At 40.6% G+C, this 22,500-nt stretch overlaps 1 protein-coding gene across 5 annotated transcripts in view; it reads right to left on the bottom strand.

The window, feature by feature from the left end:
- Nucleotides 1-418: 418 nt before the first annotated feature.
- Nucleotides 419-22,500, bottom strand: part of LOC139370190 (LIM domain-binding protein 1) — a 66,562-nt gene continuing 44,480 nt past the window's right edge. For 3 of the 5 annotated variants that reach the window (XM_071109525.1, XM_071109524.1, XM_071109527.1), the window contains exons 6-11: nucleotides 21,218-21,390; nucleotides 20,761-20,883; nucleotides 19,568-19,651; nucleotides 6,457-6,580; nucleotides 4,781-4,926; nucleotides 2,530-4,514 (exon numbers count right to left, since the gene is read on the bottom strand). In XM_071109525.1, the coding sequence (XP_070965626.1) occupies nucleotides 4,284-4,514; nucleotides 4,781-4,926; nucleotides 6,457-6,580; nucleotides 19,568-19,651; nucleotides 20,761-20,883; nucleotides 21,218-21,390 (881 nt within the window). In that variant the 3' untranslated portion in view covers nucleotides 2,530-4,283. Of the gene's footprint in view, nucleotides 928-2,529; nucleotides 4,515-4,780; nucleotides 4,927-6,456; nucleotides 6,581-19,567; nucleotides 19,652-20,760; nucleotides 20,884-21,217; nucleotides 21,391-22,500 lie in introns of those variants that run through there. The other 2 variants (XM_071109526.1, XM_071109528.1) reach the window with 1 other exon arrangement.

Below are 22,500 nucleotides of genomic sequence, written 5' to 3' on the forward strand. Positions count from 1 at the left end.
CATTAAAGAGGGGTGGGACAACATTCCACAGGCCACAATCAACAGCCTGATCTTCTCTATGAGAAGGAGATGTGTTGCGCTGCATGAGGCAAATGTTGGTCACACCAGATACTGGCTGGTTCTGATCCACACCCCTACCCTTTTTAAAAAGTTATCAGTGACCAACAGATGCATATCTGTATTCCCAGTCATGTGAAATCCATAGATTAGGGCCTAATGAATGTATTTAAATGTCCTTATATGAACTGTAACTCAGTCAAATCTTATAAATTGTTGTATTTCTGTTCAGGGGGACAAAAGCAACTCATGAAATGGATGAACATTTTTCAAATAGACTGTAAGGCATGAGCATCAGATACACATGTACAACAATAAAAGTCCCTAAGAGTAATAAATAAGAGTCCCAACGCAATGTTCATTTTAAAGTGAAAATGTATATTTTTATTGGTACCATACATTAATTAATTCATCAATAAGTATCAAGGGCAAAAAAAACTAACCAAAATATCAACCAAGGCTTTTTCTACAGGGTTGGTTTAGGGTACCAGTCACCTTTCTCTAGGCTTGCCTCCCAAATGGCCCCCTGTTCCCTTATATAGTGCACTACTTTTGACCAGGGCCAATGGGTTCTGGTCTAAAGTAGTGCTCTATGTAGGGAATAGGGTGCCATTTGGGACATATTATCTCTGTTACAGCCGGAGCTGTACTGAAAATGTACTTGACAGAGCTGGAACAACATTTACAGAACTAAATAACAAGGACCATGTCCCAAACGGCCCCCTGTTCTCACATTGGCCCTGAACAAAAGTACTGCACTACATAGGGTGGGGGGGGGGGGGGGGGGCGCAGATCATATCACTGCACATGGTTGAACTGGATGTATAAAGTTATGGAATGGTCTTATTTGTGATACTCTAACAGCGCCCCCTTGTGAGAATTGAAGGTATTACCAAACACATGCGCAAGAGACTCAATATTACAGATCAAGCCTATACAACACAGGTATTGGAAATACATACAACCCTACGACTTCAGGTAAACATTAATAACTAGTTGGGTTTGCGTCCCGAATGACACTCTATTCTGTATGTAGTGCACTACCTTCGACCATAACTTGATAGGGATTAGGGTGCCATTTGGGACACATGGTGGATGAATGATGTCAGGTTGTCTGTTCAGACGTTTTAAACAGCAGTAGATCATTAGCTTATTTGCTAATAGTAGTGTACATTTAGGATGAGTGTGTAACCGGGGGGGGGGGAGAGAAACAGAACGTATATCTGATATTTCATTAAAAATAAATAGAAAAATGAAATGAAAAAAAAAAAATCTGCTGAACTTGAAGATGCAAACATGTCTTCTCCATGGTGACTGTACCCCAGGGTTTTGTCTTCTCCATGGTGACTGTACCCCAGGGTTTTGTCTTCTCAATGGTGACTGTACCCCAGGGTTTTGTCTTCTCAATGGTGACTGTACCCCAGGGTTTTGTCTTCTCAGTGGTGACTGTACCCCAGGGTTTGGTCTTCTCAATGGTGACTGTACCCCAGGGTTTTATAAATGAATGTACACAAGTTAAAAACATTTAAAAGAAAGAAGAAAAGAGAGAGAGAGAGAGGTGTCACTGTTATGATCAGGATGGACACTAAAGAGAGAGAGAGAGAGGTGTCACTGTTATGATCAGGATGGACACTAAAGAGAGAGAGAGAGAGGTGTCACTGTTATGATCAGGATGGACACTAAAGAGAGAGAGAGAGAGGTGTCACTGTTATGATCAGGATGGACACTAAAGAGAGAGAGAAAGAGAGAGAGAGGTGTCACTGTTATGATCAGGATGGACACTAAAGAGAGAGAGAGAGAGGTGTCACTGTTATGATCAGGATGGACACTAAAGAGAGAGAGAGAGAGGTGTCACTGTTATGATCAGGATGGACACTAAAGAGAGAGAGAGAGAGGTGTCACTGTTATGATCAGGATGGACACTAAAGAGAGAGAGAGAGAGGTGTCACTGTTATGATCAGGATGGACACTAAAGAGAGAGAGAGAGAGGTGTCACTGTTATGATCAGGATGGACACTAAAGAGAGAGAGAGAGAGGTGTCACTGTTATGATCAGGATGGACACTAAAGAGAGAGAGAGAGAGGTGTCACTGTTATGATCAGGATGGACACTAAAGAGAGAGAGAGAGAGGTGTCACTGTTATGATCAGGATGGACACTGTAAAGAGAGAGAGAGAGAGAGAGGTGTCACTGTTATGATCAGGATGGACACTAAAGAGAGAGAGAGAGAGGTGTCACTGTTATGATCAGGATGGACACTGTAAAGAGAGAGAGAGAAAGAGAGAGATGGAGAGAGGGGATTGGTTGAGAGATGTAGATGGAGGGGAATGGTTGAGAGATGTAAATGGAGAGACGGGATTGGTTGAGAGATGTAGATGGAGAGAGGGGATTGGTTGAGAGATGTAAATGGAGAGAGGGGATTGGTTGAGAGATGTAGATGGAGAGAGGGGATTGGTTGAGAGATGTAAATGGAGAGAGGGGATTGGTTGAGAGATGTAGATGGAGAGAGGGGATTGGTTGAGTGATGTAGATGGAGAGAGGGGATTGGTTAAGATATGTAAATGGAGAGACGGGATTGGTTAAGAGATGTAAATGGAGAGACGGGATTGGTTAAGATATGTAAATGGAGAGACGGGATTGGTTAAGAGATGTAAATGGAGAGACGGGATTGGTTAAGATATGTAAATGGAGAGACGGGATTGGTTAAGAGATGTAAATGGAGAGACGGGATTGGTTAAGAGATGTAAATGGAGAGACGGGATTGGTTAAGAGGTTCATGTGTTTTTTCCTTCTTTTTGTCCATTTCTTTTTCATTTCATTTCTTTCCATTAGATCAGAATGGCTTCAGGAACCTCTAAGTCAGAATACAGTCGTACAGGACGTTGCTACTACCTTAAATATACAAGCACAAATACACGAAAAACGAGGAGAAAATCAATCTCAAAAAACATCCACAATTATTTCTCTTTAAAACATAAAAGATATTAAAACAGACCAAATATATTTTGTCAGGGGGGAGGGTAGAATAGTCCTGTTTTCTGGCTCCTTGGTCTGTTAGCTTCTGAATATCGTCGGTAAAAAAGAACAACGAAAAGTAGATTTGAAATGCAGGAGTAGAAAATAAAATAAAAACATTCTAGGGAAATAGAGACTGGTATAAAACTCTAAAATGTTGTTGTTGTTTAAATGCTTTCTGTTATCTGTTAAAAGGTTGGATCAGTATTCCTTCAATGGTGTGTGTGTGTGTGTGTGTGTGTGTCTGTGTGTGTGTGAGAAAGCATTTTAAACTGATTGGATCTCAACTCCGGTCCGCTAGCTTTGGCACAGTCCAGGCTTTAGTTCTGACCAAGTAACAGCCACACACACACACAGTGCAGCAGCAGAGTGGACCAGAGTTAAGACTCCATATCTAGTGACCATGATTCTTCTGAAGGTAGATGTGTGAGTCGTCCTCGTGTCCCCCTCCCCCGCCCTCTCCCTACCCCACCACCCCTTCCTGCACCCCTACCTGGGTGCATCTCAACTGTCCCAAGCGTCTTCCCTCTCCTCAGGTCTCTCCTTAAAAGACCAGCTAGGAGAGCCAGGTCTGGAGGAGGCCCCTATAAGTAATAGCTCTCAGTCATTTCCTGTCACCTACCAAGCTCTCATATCAGAACTGATGTAGGAAGGTAGACAGGGAAAGGTAACCTCTTATCAACCAGTGGGATCCTCCGTCTACTCCACAGGACAAGATAAAATCCCTATTAGAAAAGGGGCAATCCGTAGTCCCTACAGCCATTTGTTGGACTTCTAAATGAATGATATGTACCTGTTGATTCTTGAGGAACATATAACCTTTAAATGTCTCAGGGGCTTAATTCAACTGACGCACCCCGTCACAACCCACACTATCAACGTGGTTTACTCTGTAACCATCTAATGAAAAACGGTATAGCCTCAAAACATGCTTAAAACTATATATATATATGTTTGTTATATCTTGGATGGTCAGTCCTTGTACCCATAGCGGTCTATGAATTTTAGAGTGGTTACACGTCTCCAGGCCCATCCCTCAGCTCCTAAAACAGGAGGTAGAGGTGACACTAAGTTATTTTTTCCACTGCGGATTGCCCCTTTAAGAGGAAAAGATAAGAACAGTCAGGAAGCCACTACAGACAATTGACACACACCCACAAGGAGAGGAAACCCCTTTAAGACTACGGAAGCCCCTCCCCTCCCTCCCCTCCTCTACTGTGAGGCCTGAGACGTAGGGTTGTCACTCTTGCTCTCCTGGCTGGATGGGGCCTTGTTGTTCCAGGGAGAGTTGGCGCCCAGCGCGGGGCTGTTGTTGAAGCTGTCCTCGTCATCAATGCCGTTGGCCGCGTCGAACTGTTGGTTCTCCAGCCGCGTGATCAGGCGCTCGTCCTCGTCCCCGAACTCCCCTCCCATCAGGGTGGGCTCTCCCACCACCATCACGTCCTTTGGGGGAGGAAGAAACCATTATTACAGAGATAGGGGGAGGAGACGACTACTACTACTACTACCAAAGCTAGCTCCCCTCCTATCAGGGTGGGCTTTTCCTCCACCATCACATCTTAAAGGGGAGGGAGATAACATCATTACAAAGATAGGGGTGTAGCTTGCTCGCTCTTTGAGGTTTTAGACCACGTAACTGCAACACACTGTGACTGCTGATGTAAAAAGGGCTTCCTAAAACACATGTGATTGATTTGACTGCTACTTACTGGTACTTGGCTGGACAGGGGGAAGCTGCTCGCTGGACTCTTCTTCTTGTTGTTGTTGTTGTTGGTTCCTCCTCCGGCACTCATGGTGCTGCCGCCTGACATCTTACGCTTCCTCCTCTTATTAGGGGCCTGTCTGGCTGGTTCAGCTAGAGGAGAGAGGAGGGGGGGTAGAGAGGAGAGGAGGGGGGGTAGAGAGGAGAGGATGGGGGGGTAGAGAGGAGAGGAGGGGGGGTAGAGAGGAGAGGATGGGGGGTAGAGAGGAGAGGAGGGGGGGTAGAGAGGAGAGGATGGGGGGTAGAGAGGAGAGGATGCGGGGGTAGAGAGGAGAGGAGGGGGGGGTAGAGAGGAGAGGAGGGGGGGTAGAGAGGAGAGGATGGGGGGTAGAGAGGAGAGGATGGGGGGTAGAGAGGAGAGGATGCGGGGGTAGAGAGGAGAGGAGGGGGGGGGGTAGAGAGGAGAGGATGTGGGGGTAGAGAGGAGAGGAGGGGGGGGGTAGAGTTGGGGAGGAGAGAGGAGAGGAAGGGGGGGTAGAGTTGGGGAGGAGAGAGGAGAGGATGAGGGGGTAGAGTTGGGGAGGAGAGAGGAGAGGATGAGGGGGTAGAGTTGGGGAGGAGAGAGGAGAGGATGAGGGGGTAGAGTTGGGGAGGAGAGAGGAGAGGATGAGGGGGTAGAGTTGGGGAGGAGAGAGGAGAGGATGAGGGGGTAGAGTTGGGGAGGAGAGAGGAGAGGATGAGGGGGTAGAGTTCAGGAGGAGAGAGGAGAGGATGAGGGGGTAGAGTTGGGGAGGAGAGAGGAGAGGATGAGGGGGTAGAGTTGGGGAGGAGAGAGGAGAGGATGAGGGGGTAGAGTTGGGGAGGAGAGAGGAGAGGAGGGGGGGGTAGAGTTGGGGAGGAGAGAGGAGAGGATGAGGGGGTAGAGTTGGGGAGGAGAGAGGAGAGGATGAGGGGGTAGAGTTGGGAAGGAGAGAGGAGAGGATGAGGGGGTAGAGTTGGGGAGGAGAGAGGAGAGGATGAGGGGGTAGAGTTGGGGAGGAGAGAGGAGAGGATGAGGGGGTAGAGTTGGGGAGGAGAGAGGAGAGGATGAGGGGGTAGAGTTGGGGAGGAGAGAGGAGAGGATGGGGGGTAGAGTTGGGGAGGAGAGAGGAGAGGAGGAGGGGGTAGAGTTGGGGAGGAGAGAGGAGAGGAGGAGGGGGTAGAGTTGGGGAGGAGAGAGGAGAGGGTAGAGTTGGGGAGGAGAAAGGAGAGCGGGAGACAGAGTTAGGACGGAGGTGAAGAGGTGTGTGCAGTCTTGGAACCCGGAACCCAATCTTGATGTGTGTGTGAGAGGTTGTGTGTATGTGCGCGCGTGTGTGTGCTTACTGGGAGCCTGCCTCTCCGGCTCCTCTGGGGGAAAGGGGGGAGAGAGGGAGAGTTTGGTGTTAGGGAGGAGGAGTGTGTGTGTACACGCGTTCACGCATGTGGGTGCACGTTCTGTCTGCCTGTGTGTGTTCGCCTGCACGTTGTGTGTGTGTGTGCGCCTGCACGTTGTGTGTGTGTGTGTGTGTGTGTGTGTGTACGCACCTGCACGTTGTGTGTGTGTGTACGCGCCTGCACGTTGTGTGTGTGTGTGTGTGTGTGTGTGTGTGTGTGTGTGTGTGTGTGTGTGTGTGTGTGTGTGTGTGTGTGTGTGTGTGTTACCTGGCGGGGCCACCATACGTTGCCACTTCTGGAAGAGACAAGTCTTGAGACAGTCCCTGGGGCTGAGGCTGTAGGTCTTGTGTCTGGACATCAGCTCCTGCATGGGCTCCAGAATCACACACAGCTACAGGAGAGACACATGACGGAGGGAGGGAGGGAGACTTGAGATGATAGAGAGACAAGACAACCATTCTTTGTGTAGTGGAAATTACCACCAGGTGTGAATTATTCATGACACGAAAGACAAGACTCTCTCTTCACACAATAACATGTCCTTCACAGTGGACTTCAGTCTAATGTTGTACTCTAGTTTTTAGGCCTGTCCAGAAACTCCCCTGGATATGAAAGGTTTGTTAGGTGGAAGCTGTACGGCAATATCAGGGGACAATATTAAACTACTACCCTACCTATCAGTACTGTTAAACTACTACCCTATCTATCAGTACTATATTAAACTACTACCCTACCTATCAGTACAATGTTAAACTACTACTCTACCTATCAGTACTATGTTAAACTACTACAATACCTATCAGTACTATGTTAAACTACTACCCTACCTATCAGTACTATGTTAAACTACTACCCTACCTATCAGTACTATGTACTACCCTACCTATCAGTACTATGTTAAACTACTACTATACCTGTCAGTACTATGTTAAACTACTACCCTACCTATCAGTACTATGTACTACCCTACCTATCAGTACTATGTTAAACTACTACTATACCTGTCAGTACTATGTTAAACTACTACCCTACCTATCAGTACTATGTACTACCCTACCTATCAGTACTATGTTAAACTACTACCCTACCTATCAGTACTATGTTAAACTACTACCCTACCTATCAGTACTGTTAAACTACTACAATACCTATCAGTACTATGTACTACCCTACCTATCAGTACTATGTTAAACTACTACCCTACCTATCAGTACTATGTTAAACTACTACTATACCTGTCAGTACTATGTTAAACTACTACCCTACCTATCAGTACTATGTACTACCCTACCTATCAGTACTATGTTAAACTACTACCCTACCTATCAGTACTATGTTAAACTACTACAATACCTATCAGTACTATGTTAAACTACTACACTACCTATCAGTACTATGTTAAACTACTACCCTACCTATCAGTACTGTTAAACTACTACAATACCTATCAGTACTATGTACTATCCTACCTATCAGTACTGTTAAACTACTACCCTACGTATCAGTACTATGTACTATCCTACCTATCAGTACTGTTAAACTACTATCCTACCTATCAGTACTGTTAAACTACTACCCTACCTATCAGTACTGTTAAACTACTACCCTACCTATCAGTACTGTTAAACTACTACCCTACCTATCAGTACTATGTACTACCCTACCTATCAGTACTGTTAAACTACTACTATACCTATCAGTACTATATTAAACTACTACCCTACCTATCAGTACTGTTAAACTACTACCCTACCTATCAGTACTGTTAAACTACTACCCTACCTATCAGTAATATGTACTACCCTACCTATCAGTACTGTTAAACTACTACCCTACCTATCAGTACGAAGTTAAACTACTACAATACCTATCAGTACTGTTAAACTACTACCCTACCTATCAGTACTGTTAAACTACTACCCTACCTATCAGTACTATGTACTACCCTACCTATCAGTACTGTTAAACTACTACTATACCTATCAGTACTATATTAAACTACTACCCTACCTATCAGTACTGTTAAACTACTACCCTACCTATCAGTACTGTTAAACTACTACCCTACCTATCAGTACTATGTACTGCCCTACCTATCAGTACTGTTAAACTACTACCCTACCTATCAGTACGAAGTTAAACTACTACAATACCTATCAGTACTGTTAAACTACTACCCTACCTATCAGTACTGCTAAACTACTACCCTACATATCAGTACTATGTACTACCCTACCTATCAGTACTGTTAAACTACTACTATACCTATCAGTACAATATTAAACTACTACCCTACCTATCAGTACTGTTAAACTACTACCCTACCTATCAGTACTATGTACTATCCTACCTATCAGTACTGTTAAACTACTACCCTACCTATCAGTACTATGTACTACCCTACCTATCAGTACTGTGTTAAACAACTACCCTACCTATCAGTACTATGTACTACCCTACCTATCAGTACTATATTAAACTACTACCCTACCTATCAGTACTATGTACTACCCTACCTATCAGTACTATGTACTACCCTACCTATCAGTACTATATTAAACTACTATCCTACCTATCAGTACTGTTAAACTACTACCCTACCTATCAGTACTGTTAAACTACTACCCTACCTATCAGTACTGTTAAACTACTACCCTACCTATCAGTACTATGTACTACCCTACCTATCAGTACTGTTAAACTATTACCCTACCTATCAGTACGAAGTTAAACTACTACAATACCTATCAGTACTGTTAAACTACTACCCTACCTATCAGTACTGTTAAACTACTACCCTACCTATCAGTACTATGTACTACCCTACCTATCAGTACTGTTAAACTACTACTATACCTATCAGTACTATATTAAACTACTACCCTACCTATCAGTACTGTTAAACTACTACCCTACCTATCAGTACTGTTAAACTACTACCCTACCTATCAGTACTATGTACTACCTTACCTATCAGTACTGTTAAACTACTACCCTACCTATCAGTACGAAGTTAAACTACTACAATACCTATCAGTACTGTTAAACTACTACCCTACCTATCAGTACTGCTAAACTACTACCCTACCTATCAGTACTATGTACTACCCTACCTATCAGTACTGTTAAACTACTACTATACCTATCAGTACTATATTAAACTACTACCCTACCTATCAGTACTGTTAAACTACTACCCTACCTATCAGTACTATGTACTATCCTACCTATCAGTACTGTTAAACTACTACCCTACCTATCAGTACTATGTACTACCCTACCTATCAGTACTGTGTTAAACAACTACCCTACCTATCAGTACTATGTACTACCCTACCTATCAGTACTATATTAAACTACTACCCTACCTATCAGTACTATGTACTACCCTACCTATCAGTACTGTGTTAAACAACTACCCTACCTATCAGTACTATGTTAAACTACTACCCTACCTATCAGTACTATGTACTACCCTACCTATCAGTACTATATTAAACTACTACCCTACCTATCAGTACAATGTTAAACGACTACCATACCTATCAGTACTATATTAAACTACTACCATACCTATCAGTACTATATTAAACTACTACCCTACCTATCAGTACTATGTTAAACTACTACTATGCCTGTCAGTATTATATTAAACTACTACTATACTTGTCAGTGCTATGTTAAACTACTACAATACCTATCAGTACTATATTAAACTACTACCCTACCTATCAGTACTATGTTAAACTACTACCCTACCTATCAGTACTATGTTAAACTACTACCCTACCTATCAGTACTATGTTAAACTACTACCCTACCTATCAGTACTATATTAAACTACTACCCTACCTATCAGTACTATGTTAAACTACTACAATACCTAGCAGTACTATGTTAAACTACTACTATGCCTGTCAGTATTATATTAAACTACTACTATACTTGTCAGTGCTATGTTAAACTACTACAATACCTATCAGTACTATGTTTAACTACTACCCTACCTATCAGTACTATGTTAAACTACTACCCTACCTATCAGTACTATGTTAAACTACTACCCTATCTATCAGTACTATGTACTATCCTACCTATCAGTACTGTTAAACTACTACCCTACCTATCAGTACTGCTAAACTACTACCCTACCTATCAGTACTGTTAAACTACTACTATACCTATCAGTACTATATTAAACTACTACCCTACCTATCAGTACTGTTAAACTACTACCCTACCTATCAGTACTATGTACTATCCTACCTATCAGTACTGTTAAACTACTACCCTACCTATCAGTACTATGTACTACCCTACCTATCAGTACTGTGTTAAACAACTACCCTACCTATCAGTACTATGTACTACCCTACCTATCAGTACTATATTAAACTACTACCCTACCTATCAGTACTATGTACTACCCTACCTATCAGTACTGTGTTAAACAACTACCCTACCTATCAGTACTATGTTAAACTACTACCCTACCTATCAAAACTATGTACTACCCTACCTATCAGTACTATATTAAACTACTACCCTACCTATCAGTACAATGTTAAACGACTACCATACCTATCAGTACTATATTAAACTACTACCATACCTATCAGTACTATATTAAACTACTACCCTACCTATCAGTACTATGTTAAACTACTACTATGCCTGTCAGTATTATATTAAACTACTACTATACTTGTCAGTGCTATGTTAAACTACTACAATACCTATCAGTACTATATTAAACTACTACCCTACCTATCAGTACTATGTTAAACTACTACCCTACCTATCAGTACTATGTTAAACTACTACCCTACCTATCAGTACTATGTTAAACTACTACCCTACCTATCAGTACTATATTAAACTACTACCCTACCTATCAGTACTATGTTAAACTACTACAATACCTAGCAGTACTATGTTAAACTACTACTATGCCTGTCAGTATTATATTAAACTACTACTATACTTGTCAGTGCTATGTTAAACTACTACAATACCTATCAGTACTATGTTAAACTACTACCCTACCTATCAGTACTATGTTAAACTACTACCCTACCTATCAGTACTATGTTAAACTACTACCCTATCTATCAGTACTATGTACTATCCTACCTATCAGTACTGTTAAACTACTACCCTACCTATCAGTACTATGTACTACCCTACCTATCAGTACTGTGTTAAACAACTACCCTACCTATCAGTACTATGTTAAACTACTACCCTACCTATCAGTACTATGTACTACCCTACCTATCAGTACTATATTAAACTACTACCCTACCTATCAGTACAATGTTAAACGACTACCATACCTATCAGTACTATATTAAACTACTACCATACCTATCAGTACTATATTAAACTACTACCCTACCTATCAGTACTATGTTAAACTACTACTATGCCTGTCAGTATTATATTAAACTACTACTATACTTGTCAGTGCTATGTTAAACTACTACAATACCTATCAGTACTATATTAAACTACTACCCTACCTATCAGTACTATGTTAAACTACTACCCTACCTATCAGTACTATGTTAAACTACTACCCTACCTATCAGTACTATGTTAAACTACTACCCTACCTATCAGTACTATATTAAACTACTACCCTACCTATCAGTACTATGTTAAACTACTACAATACCTAGCAGTACTATGTTAAACTACTACTATGCCTGTCAGTATTATATTAAACTACTACTATACTTGTCAGTGCTATGTTAAACTACTACAATACCTATCAGTACTATGTTTAACTACTACCCTACCTATCAGTACTATGTTAAACTACTACCCTACCTATCAGTACTATGTTAAACTACTACCCTATCTATCAGTACTATGTACTATCCTACCCATCAGTACTGTTAAACTACTACCCTACCTATCAGTACTGCTAAACTACTACCCTACCTATCAGTACTGTTAAACTACTACTATACCTATCAGTACTATATTAAACTACTACCCTACCTATCAGTACTGTTAAACTACTACCCTACCTATCAGTACTATGTACTATCCTACCTATCAGTACTGTTAAACTACTACCCTACCTATCAGTACTATGTACTACCCTACCTATCAGTACTGTGTTAAACAACTACCCTACCTATCAGTACTATGTACTACCCTACCTATCAGTACTATATTAAACTACTACCCTACCTATCAGTACTATGTACTACCCTACCTATCAGTACTGTGTTAAACAACTACCCTACCTATCAGTACTATGTTAAACTACTACCCTACCTATCAGTACTATGTACTACCCTACCTATCAGTACTATATTAAACTACTACCCTACCTATCAGTACAATGTTAAACGACTACCATACCTATCAGTACTATATTAAACTACTACCATACCTATCAGTACTATATTAAACTACTACCCTACCTATCAGTACTATGTTAAACTACTACTATGCCTGTCAGTATTATATTAAACTACTACTATACTTGTCAGTGCTATGTTAAACTACTACAATACCTATCAGTACTATATTAAACTACTACCCTACCTATCAGTACTATGTTAAACTACTACCCTACCTATCAGTACTATGTTAAACTACTACCCTACCTATCAGTACTATGTTAAACTACTACCCTACCTATCAGTACTATATTAAACTACTACCCTACCTATCAGTACTATGTTAAACTACTACAATACCTAGCAGTACTATGTTAAACTACTACTATGCCTGTCAGTATTATATTAAACTACTACTATACTTGTCAGTGCTATGTTAAACTACTACAATACCTATCAGTACTATGTTAAACTACTACCCTACCTATCAGTACTATGTTAAACTACTACCCTACCTATCAGTACTATGTTAAACTACTACCCTATCTATCAGTACTATGTACTATCCTACCTATCAGTACTGTTAAACTACTACCCTACCTATCAGTACTATGTACTACCCTACCTATCAGTACTGTGTTAAACAACTACCCTACCTATCAGTACTATGTTAAACTACTACCCTACCTATCAGTACTATGTACTACCCTACCTATCAGTACTATATTAAACTACTACCCTACCTATCAGTACTATGTACTACCCTACCTATCAGTACTGTGTTAAACAACTACCCTACCTATCAGTACTATGTTAAACTACTACCCTACCTATCAGTACTATGTACTACCCTACCTATCAGTACTATATTAAACTACTACCCTACCTATCAGTACTGTGTTAAACAACTACCCTACCAATCAGTACTATATTAAACTACTACCCTACCTATCAGTACAATGTTAAACTACTACCATACCTATCAGTACTATATTAAACTACTACCATACCTATCAGTACTATATTAAACTACTACCCTACCTATCAGTACTATGTTAAACTACTACTATGCCTGTCAGTATTATATTAAACTACTACTATACTTGTCAGTGCTATGTTAAACTACTACCCTACCTATCAGTACTATATTAAACTACTACCCTACCTATCAGTACTATGTTAAACTACTACCCGACCTATCAGTACTATGTTAAACTACTACAATACCTAGCAGTACTAGGTTAAACTACTTATATACCTACCTATAAGCACTATGTTAAACTACTACCCTACCTATCAGTACTATGTACTACCCTACCTATCAGTACTATGTTAAACTACTACTATACCTAGCAGTACTATGTTAAACTACTATTATACCTATAAGCACTATGTTAAACTACTATTATACCTATAAGCACTATGTTAAACTACTACAATACCTATCAGTACTATATTAAACTACTACCCTACCTATCAGTACTATGTTAAACTACTACCCTACCTATCAGTACTATATTAAACTACTACCCTACCTATCAGTACTATGTTAAACTACTACCCGACCTATCAGTACTATGTACTACCCTACCTATCAGTACTATATTAAACTACTACCCTACCTATCAGTACTATGTACTACCCTACCTATCAGTACTGTGTTAAACAACTACCCTACCTATCAGTACTATGTTAAACTACTACCCTACCTATCAGTACTATGTACTACCTTACCTATCAGTACTGTTAAACTACTACCCTACCTATCAGTACGAAGTTAAACTACTACAATACCTATCAGTACTGTTAAACTACTACCCTACCTATCAGTACTGCTAAACTACTACCCTACCTATCAGTACTATGTACTACCCTACCTATCAGTACTGTTAAACTACTACTATACCTATCAGTACTATATTAAACTACTACCCTACCTATCAGTACTGTTAAACTACTACCCTACCTATCAGTACTATGTACTATCCTACCTATCAGTACTGTTAAACTACTACCCTACCTATCAGTACTATGTACTACCCTACCTATCAGTACTGTGTTAAACAACTACCCTACCTATCAGTACTATGTACTACCCTACCTATCAGTACTATATTAAACTACTACCCTACCTATCAGTACTATGTACTACCCTACCTATCAGTACTGTGTTAAACAACTACCCTACCTATCAGTACTATGTTAAACTACTACCCTACCTATCAGTACTATGTACTACCCTACCTATCAGTACTATATTAAACTACTACCCTACCTATCAGTACAATGTTAAACGACTACCGTACCTATCAGTACTATATTAAACTACTACCATACCTATCAGTACTATATTAAACTACTACCCTACCTATCAGTACTATGTTAAACTACTACTATGCCTGTCAGTATTATATTAAACTACTACTATACTTGTCAGTGCTATGTTAAACTACTACAATACCTATCAGTACTATATTAAACTACTACCCTACCTATCAGTACTATGTTAAACTACTACCCTACCTATCAGTACTATGTTAAACTACTACCCTACCTATCAGTACTATGTTAAACTACTACCCTACCTATCAGTACTATATTAAACTACTACCCTACCTATCAGTACTATGTTAAACTACTACAATACCTAGCAGTACTATGTTAAACTACTACTATGCCTGTCAGTATTATATTAAACTACTACTATACTTGTCAGTGCTATGTTAAACTACTACAATACCTATCAGTACTATGTTAAACTACTACCCTACCTATCAGTACTATGTTAAACTACTACCCTACCTATCAGTACTATGTTAAACTACTACCCTATCTATCAGTACTATGTACTACCCTACCTATCAGTACTGTGTTAAACAACTACCCTACCTATCAGTACTATGTTAAACTACTACCCTACCTATCAGTACTATGTACTACCCTACCTATCATACTATATTAAACTACTACCCTACCTATCAGTACTATGTACTACCCTACCTATCAGTACTGTGTTAAACAACTACCCTACCTATCAGTACTATGTTAAACTACTACCCTACCTATCAGTACTATGTACTACCCTACCTATCAGTACTATATTAAACTACTACCCTACCTATCAGTACTGTGTTAAACAACTACCCTACCTATCAGTACTATATTAAACTACTACCCTACCTATCAGTACAATGTTAAACTACTACCATACCTATCAGTACTATATTAAACTACTACCATACCTATCAGTACTATATTAAACTACTACCCTACCTATCAGTACTATGTTAAACTACTACTATGCCTGTCAGTATTATATTAAACTACTACTATACTTGTCAGTGCTATGTTAAACTACTACCCTACATATCAGTACTATATTAAACTACTACCCTACCTATCAGTACTATGTTAAACTACTACCCGACCTATCAGTACTATGTTAAACTACTACAATACCTAGCAGTACTAGGTTAAACTACTATTATACCTACCTATAAGCACTATGTTAAACTACTACCCTACCTATCAGTACTATGTACTACCCTACCTATCAGTACTATGTTAAACTACTACTATACCTAGCAGTACTATGTTAAACTACTATTATACCTATAAGCACTATGTTACACTACTATTATACCTATAAGCACTATGTTAAACTACTACAATACCTATCAGTACTATATTAAACTACTACCCTACCTATCAGTACTATGTTAAACTACTACCCTACCTATCAGTACTATATTAAACTACTACCCTACCTATCAGTACTATGTTAAACTACTACCCGACCTATCAGTACTATGTACTACCCTACCTATCAGTACTATATTAAACTACTACCCTACATATCAGTACTATGTACTACCCTACCTATCAGTACTGTGTTAAACAACTACCCTACCTATCAGTACTATGTTAAACTACTACCCTACCTATCAGTACTATGTACTACCCTACCTATCAGTACTATATTAAACTACTACCCTACCTATCAGTACAATGTTAAACGACTACCATACCTATCAGTACTATATTAAACTACTACCATACCTATCAGTACTATATTAAACTACTACCCTACCTATCAGTACTATGTTAAACTACTACCCTACCTATCAGTACTATGTTAAACTACTACCCTACCTATCAGTACTATGTTAAACTACTACCCTACCTATCAGTAATATGTTAAACTACTACTATGCCTGTCAGTATTATATTAAACTACTACTATACTTGTCAGTGCTATGTTAAACTACTACAATACCTATCAGTACTATATTAAACTACTACCCTACCTATCAGTACTATGTTAAACTACTACCCTACCTATCAGTACTATGTTAAACTACTACCCTACCTATCAGTACTATGTTAAACTACTACCCTACCTATCAGTACTATATTAAACTACTACCCTACCTATCAGTACTATGTTAAACTACTACAATACCTAGCAGTACTATGTTAAACTACTACTATGCCTGTCAGTATTATATTAAACTACTACTATACTTGTCAGTGCTATGTTAAACTACTACAATACCTATCAGTACTATGTTAAACTACTACCCTACCTATCAGTACTATGTTAAACTACTACCCTACCTATCAGTACTATGTTAAACTACTACCCTATCTATCAGTACTATGTACTATCCTACCTATCAGTACTGTTAAACTACTACCCTACCTATCAGTACTATGTACTACCCTACCTATCAGTACTGTGTTAAACAACTACCCTACCTATCAGTACTATGTTAAACTACTACCCTACCTATCAGTACTATGTACTACCCTACCTATCAGTACTATATTAAACTACTACCCTACCTATCAGTACTATGTACTACCCTACCTATCAGTACTGTGTTAAACAACTACCCTACCTATCAGTACTATGTTAAACTACTACCCTACCTATCAGTACTATGTACTACCCTACCTATCAGTACTATATTAAACTACTACCCTACCTATCAGTACTGTGTTAAACAACTACCCTACCTATCAGTACTATATTAAACTACTACCCTACCTATCAGTACAATGTTAAACTACTACCATACCTATCAGTACTATATTAAACTACTACCATACCTATCAGTACTATATTAAACTACTACCCTACCTATCAGTACTATGTTAAACTACTACTATGCCTGTCAGTATTATATTAAACTACTACTATACTTGTCAGTGCTATGTTAAACTACTACAATACCTATCAGTACTATGTTAAACTACTACCCTACCTATCAGTACTATGTTAAACTACTACCCTACCTATCAGTACTATGTTAAACTACTACCCTATCTATCAGTACTATGTACTATCCTACCTATCAGTACTGTTAAACTACTACCCTACCTATCAGTACTATGTACTACCCTACCTATCAGTACTGTGTTAAACAACTACCCTACCTATCAGTACTATGTTAAACTACTACCCTACCTATCAGTACTATGTACTACCCTACCTATCAGTACTATATTAAACTACTACCCTACCTATCAGTACTATGTACTACCCTACCTATCAGTACTGTGTTAAACAACTACCCTACCTATCAGTACAATGTTAAACTACTACCATACCTATCAGTACTATATTAAACTACTACCATACCTATCAGTACTATATTAAACTACTACCCTACCTATCAGTACTATGTTAAACTACTACAATACCTAGCAGTACTAGGTTAAACTACTATTATACCTACATATAAGCACTATGTTAAACTACTACCCTACCTATCAGTACTATGTACTACCCTACCTACCTATCAGTACTATGTTAAACTACTACTATACCTAGCAGTACTATGTTAAACTACTATTATACCTATAAGCACTATGTTAAACTACTATTATACCTATAAGCACTATGTTAAACTACTACAATACCTATCAGTACTATATTAAACTACTACCCTACCTATCAGTACTATGTTAAACTACTACCCTACCTATCAGTACTATATTAAACTACTACCCTACCTATCAGTACTATGTTAAACTACTACCCGACCTATCAGTACTATGTTAAACTACTACAATACCTAGCAGTACTAGGTTAAACTACTATTATACCTACCTATAAGCACTATGTTAAACTACTACCCTACCTATCAGTACTATGTACTACCCTACCTATCAGTACTATGTTAAACTACTATTATACCTATAAGCACTATGTTAAACTACTACTATACCTATCAGTACTATGTACTACCCTACCTATCAGTACTATGTACTACCCTACCTATCAGTACTATGTACTACCCTACCTATCAGTACTATGTTAAACTACTATTATACCTATAAGCACTATGTTAAACTACTATTATACCTATAAGCACTATGTTAAACTACTACAATACCTATCAGTACTATATTAAACTACTACCCTACCTATCAGTACTATATTAAACTACTACTATACCTAGCAGCACTATGTTAAACTACTATTATACCTATAAGCACTATGTTAAACTACTATTATACCTATAAGCACTATGTTAAACTACTACTTCAAACATAAAGCTGACAGTTTGCACTTTAACCTCACAGTCATTGTATCATTTCATGTTTTACTCCTGAATGAATGTACACTTTCCTAAACAAAGGTGCTATGACTATATTTTAGTAATCCAATTCTTATTCATCTTTAAAATAGAATTGACAGAGTATTGAGTAGATTGTTGACAAAAAAAAAAATACAATTAAATCTATTATTAAATCTATTTTACCTTGTAACAGAGTAACAGAAGAAATCCAAGGGGTATGAATACTTTTGCAAGGCACTGTATCAAGGTAGGGATCTACGTTTGTTGTTGTTGTTGTTTGTGTGTACTCCCTGGGAGGTAGTGATCTATGTTTGTTGTTGTTTGTGTGTACTCCCTGGGAGGTAGTGATCTATGTTTGTTGTTGTTGATGTTTGTGTGTACTCACTGGGAGGTAGGGATCTATGTTTGTTGTTGTTGATGTTTGTGTGTACTCACTCGGAGGTAGTTGAGGGTGGAGTTAGACAGTCCACATCTGGTGATGTTCTTAGACAGCTGGTCTAACATCTGGGGGTCCTGGGCCTGTAGGGTTAGAGGTCAGGGGTTCGAGAGGTCAGGGGTTCGAGAGGTCAGAGGTTCGAGAGGTCAGGGGTTCGAGGGGTCAGGGGTTCGAGAGGTCAGGGGTTCGAGAGGTCAGGGGTTCGAGAGGTCAGGGGTTCGAGAGGTCAGGGGTCCGAGAGGTCAGGGGTTCGAGAGGTCAGGGGTCCGAGAGGTCAGGGGTTCGAGAGGTCGGACACCATGTATTGATCTGTCTACCATCGCTATTAGACAACAGGTGAATGTGTGTGTGTGTTTAACTCACGTGCATGGCCAGTATACTGCGTGGTATCGTGTGTGTGTGTGTTTAACTCACGTGCATGGCCAGTATACTGCGTGGTATCATGTGTGTGTGTGTTTAACTCACGTGCATGGCCAGTATACTGCGTGGTATCATGTGTGTGTGTGTTTAACTCACGTGCATGGCCAGTATACTGCGTGGTATCATGTGTGTGTGTGTTTAACTCACGTTCATGGCCAGTAGACTGCGTGGTATCATGTGTGTGTGTGTTTAACTCACGTGCATGGCCAGTATACTGCGTGGTATCATGTGTGTGTGTGTTTAACTCACGTGCATGGCCAGTATACTGCGTGGTATCATGTGTGTGTGTGTGTGTGTGTGTGTTTAACTCACGTGCATGGCCAGTATACTGCGTGGTATCATGTGTGTGTGTGTTTAACTCACGTGCATGGCCAGTATACTGCGTGGTATCATGTGTGTGTGTGTGTTTAACTCACGTGCATGGCCAGTATATTGCGTGGTATCATGTGTGTGTGTTTAACTCACGTGCATGGCCAGTATACTGCGCGGTATCATGTGTGTGTGTGTTTAACTCACATGCATGGCCAGTAGACTGCGTGGTATCATGTGTGTGTGTGTTTAACTCACGTGCATGGCCAGTATACTGCACGGTATCATGTGTGTGTGTGTGTGTGTGTGTGTGTGTGTGTGTGTGTGTTTAACTCACGTGCATGGCCAGTATACTGCGCGGTATCATGTGTGTGTGTGTGTGTGTGTGTGTGTGTGTGTGTGTTTAACTCACATGCATGGCCAGTATACTGCGCGGTATCATGTGTGTGTGTGTTTAACTCACGTGCATGGCCAGTATACTGCGCGGTATCAGTTCGCGGTGCTGTCGGATGCTGAAGTGCCACGTCTTGATCCTCATCATGTCGTCAAACATGAACTCCAGGTACAGACGACCCTCCACACACACCTAGAGGGGTCAGAGGTCAGGGTTGCACTTTCTACAAAAGGAGATCACCAAAGTTATGTTCAGAATATTGGTTGCGCGCAAAGATAGCAATTCGCCAGCAACTATGTGCCGAATCCTAGCATGACTTACATGTGTAGACTTTCACATAGAAGATGCACTGAACTCTTTCAGTTGAGTTACAAATGCAGATTGTGATGTTAGGATTCTCCCTCATGTTTACAATAGTGTCCACAGGAAAGACATGGCCTACGCACACACACACACACACACACGCACACACACACACACACACACACACACGCACGCACACGCACACACACGCACACACACACACCTGTGTGAACATGGGTTTTCCGTTCTGCGTAACCATGGTACACTGGTCACAGTCCAGCGAGACGAAGTTGTTGTGGAAGGACTCTTTGGGGTGCTTCAACACGTAGTAGAGGTCGGTGGCGCCCCCCTCGAATATACTCCGGAAGTACCGCGGGATCAACGTCCGGCCAATCGCTGCGGAGGAGGAGGAGGAGACAGGAAGCAGAAGAACAGTGGAGCGTAAGTACACAACAACAGAGTCTCATAGGGTGGTTTCCCAGACACACATCAACCCTGGTCCTGAACCAATCAGCCAGATCACATCAACCCTGGTCCTGAACCAATCAGCCAGATCACATTAACCATGGTCCTGAACCAATCAGCCAGATCACATCAACCCTGGTCCTGAACCAATCAGCCAGATCACATCAACCCTGGTCCTGAACCAATCAGACAGATCACATCAACCCTGGTCCTGAACCAATCAGCCAGATCACATCAACCCTGGTCCTGAACCAATCAGCCAGATCACATCAACCCTGGTCCTGAACCAATCAGCCAGATCACATCAACCCTGGTCCTGAACCAATCAGACAGATCACATCAACCCTGGTCCTGAACCAATCAGCCAGATCACATCAACCCTGGTCCTGAACCAATCAGCCAGATCACATCAACCCTGGTCCTGAACTAATCAGCCAGATCACATCAACCCTGGTCCTGAACCAATCAGCCAGATCACATCAACCCTGGTCCTGAACCAATCAGCCAGATCACATCAACCCTGGTCCTGAACCAATCAGCCAGATCACATCAACCCTGGTCCTGAACCAATCAGCCAGATCACATCAACCCTGGTCCTGAACCAATCAGCCAGATCACATCAACCCTGGTCCTGAACTAATCAGCCAGATCACATCAACCCTGGTCCTGAACCAATCAGCCAGATCACATCAACCCTGGTCCTGAACCAATCAGCCAGATCACATCAACCCTGGTCCTGAACCAATCAGCCAGATCACATCAACCCTGGTCCTGAACCAATCAGCCAGATCAACAGAGAATCCAGGCGTGGTCTGTGTCCAGGAAACTGGCCGTATTCATTACAAAACAGACTACAATCATGACTTTTTGGCACTAACTCTTTTGCATTGACTATGCACACACACTCACCCTCACCACACTTTCATACTCGCCACCAAAGCTGCTGCTACTGTCTGTTATCTATCCTGTTGCCGAGTCACTTCAGCCCTACCGATATGTACAGTATATAGCTACCTCAATTACCTCATAATGACTCAGTAC

Source organism: Oncorhynchus clarkii, chromosome 17, assembly GCF_045791955.1.
Source record: "Oncorhynchus clarkii lewisi isolate Uvic-CL-2024 chromosome 17, UVic_Ocla_1.0, whole genome shotgun sequence".
NCBI lineage: Eukaryota > Metazoa > Chordata > Actinopteri > Salmoniformes > Salmonidae > Oncorhynchus > Oncorhynchus clarkii.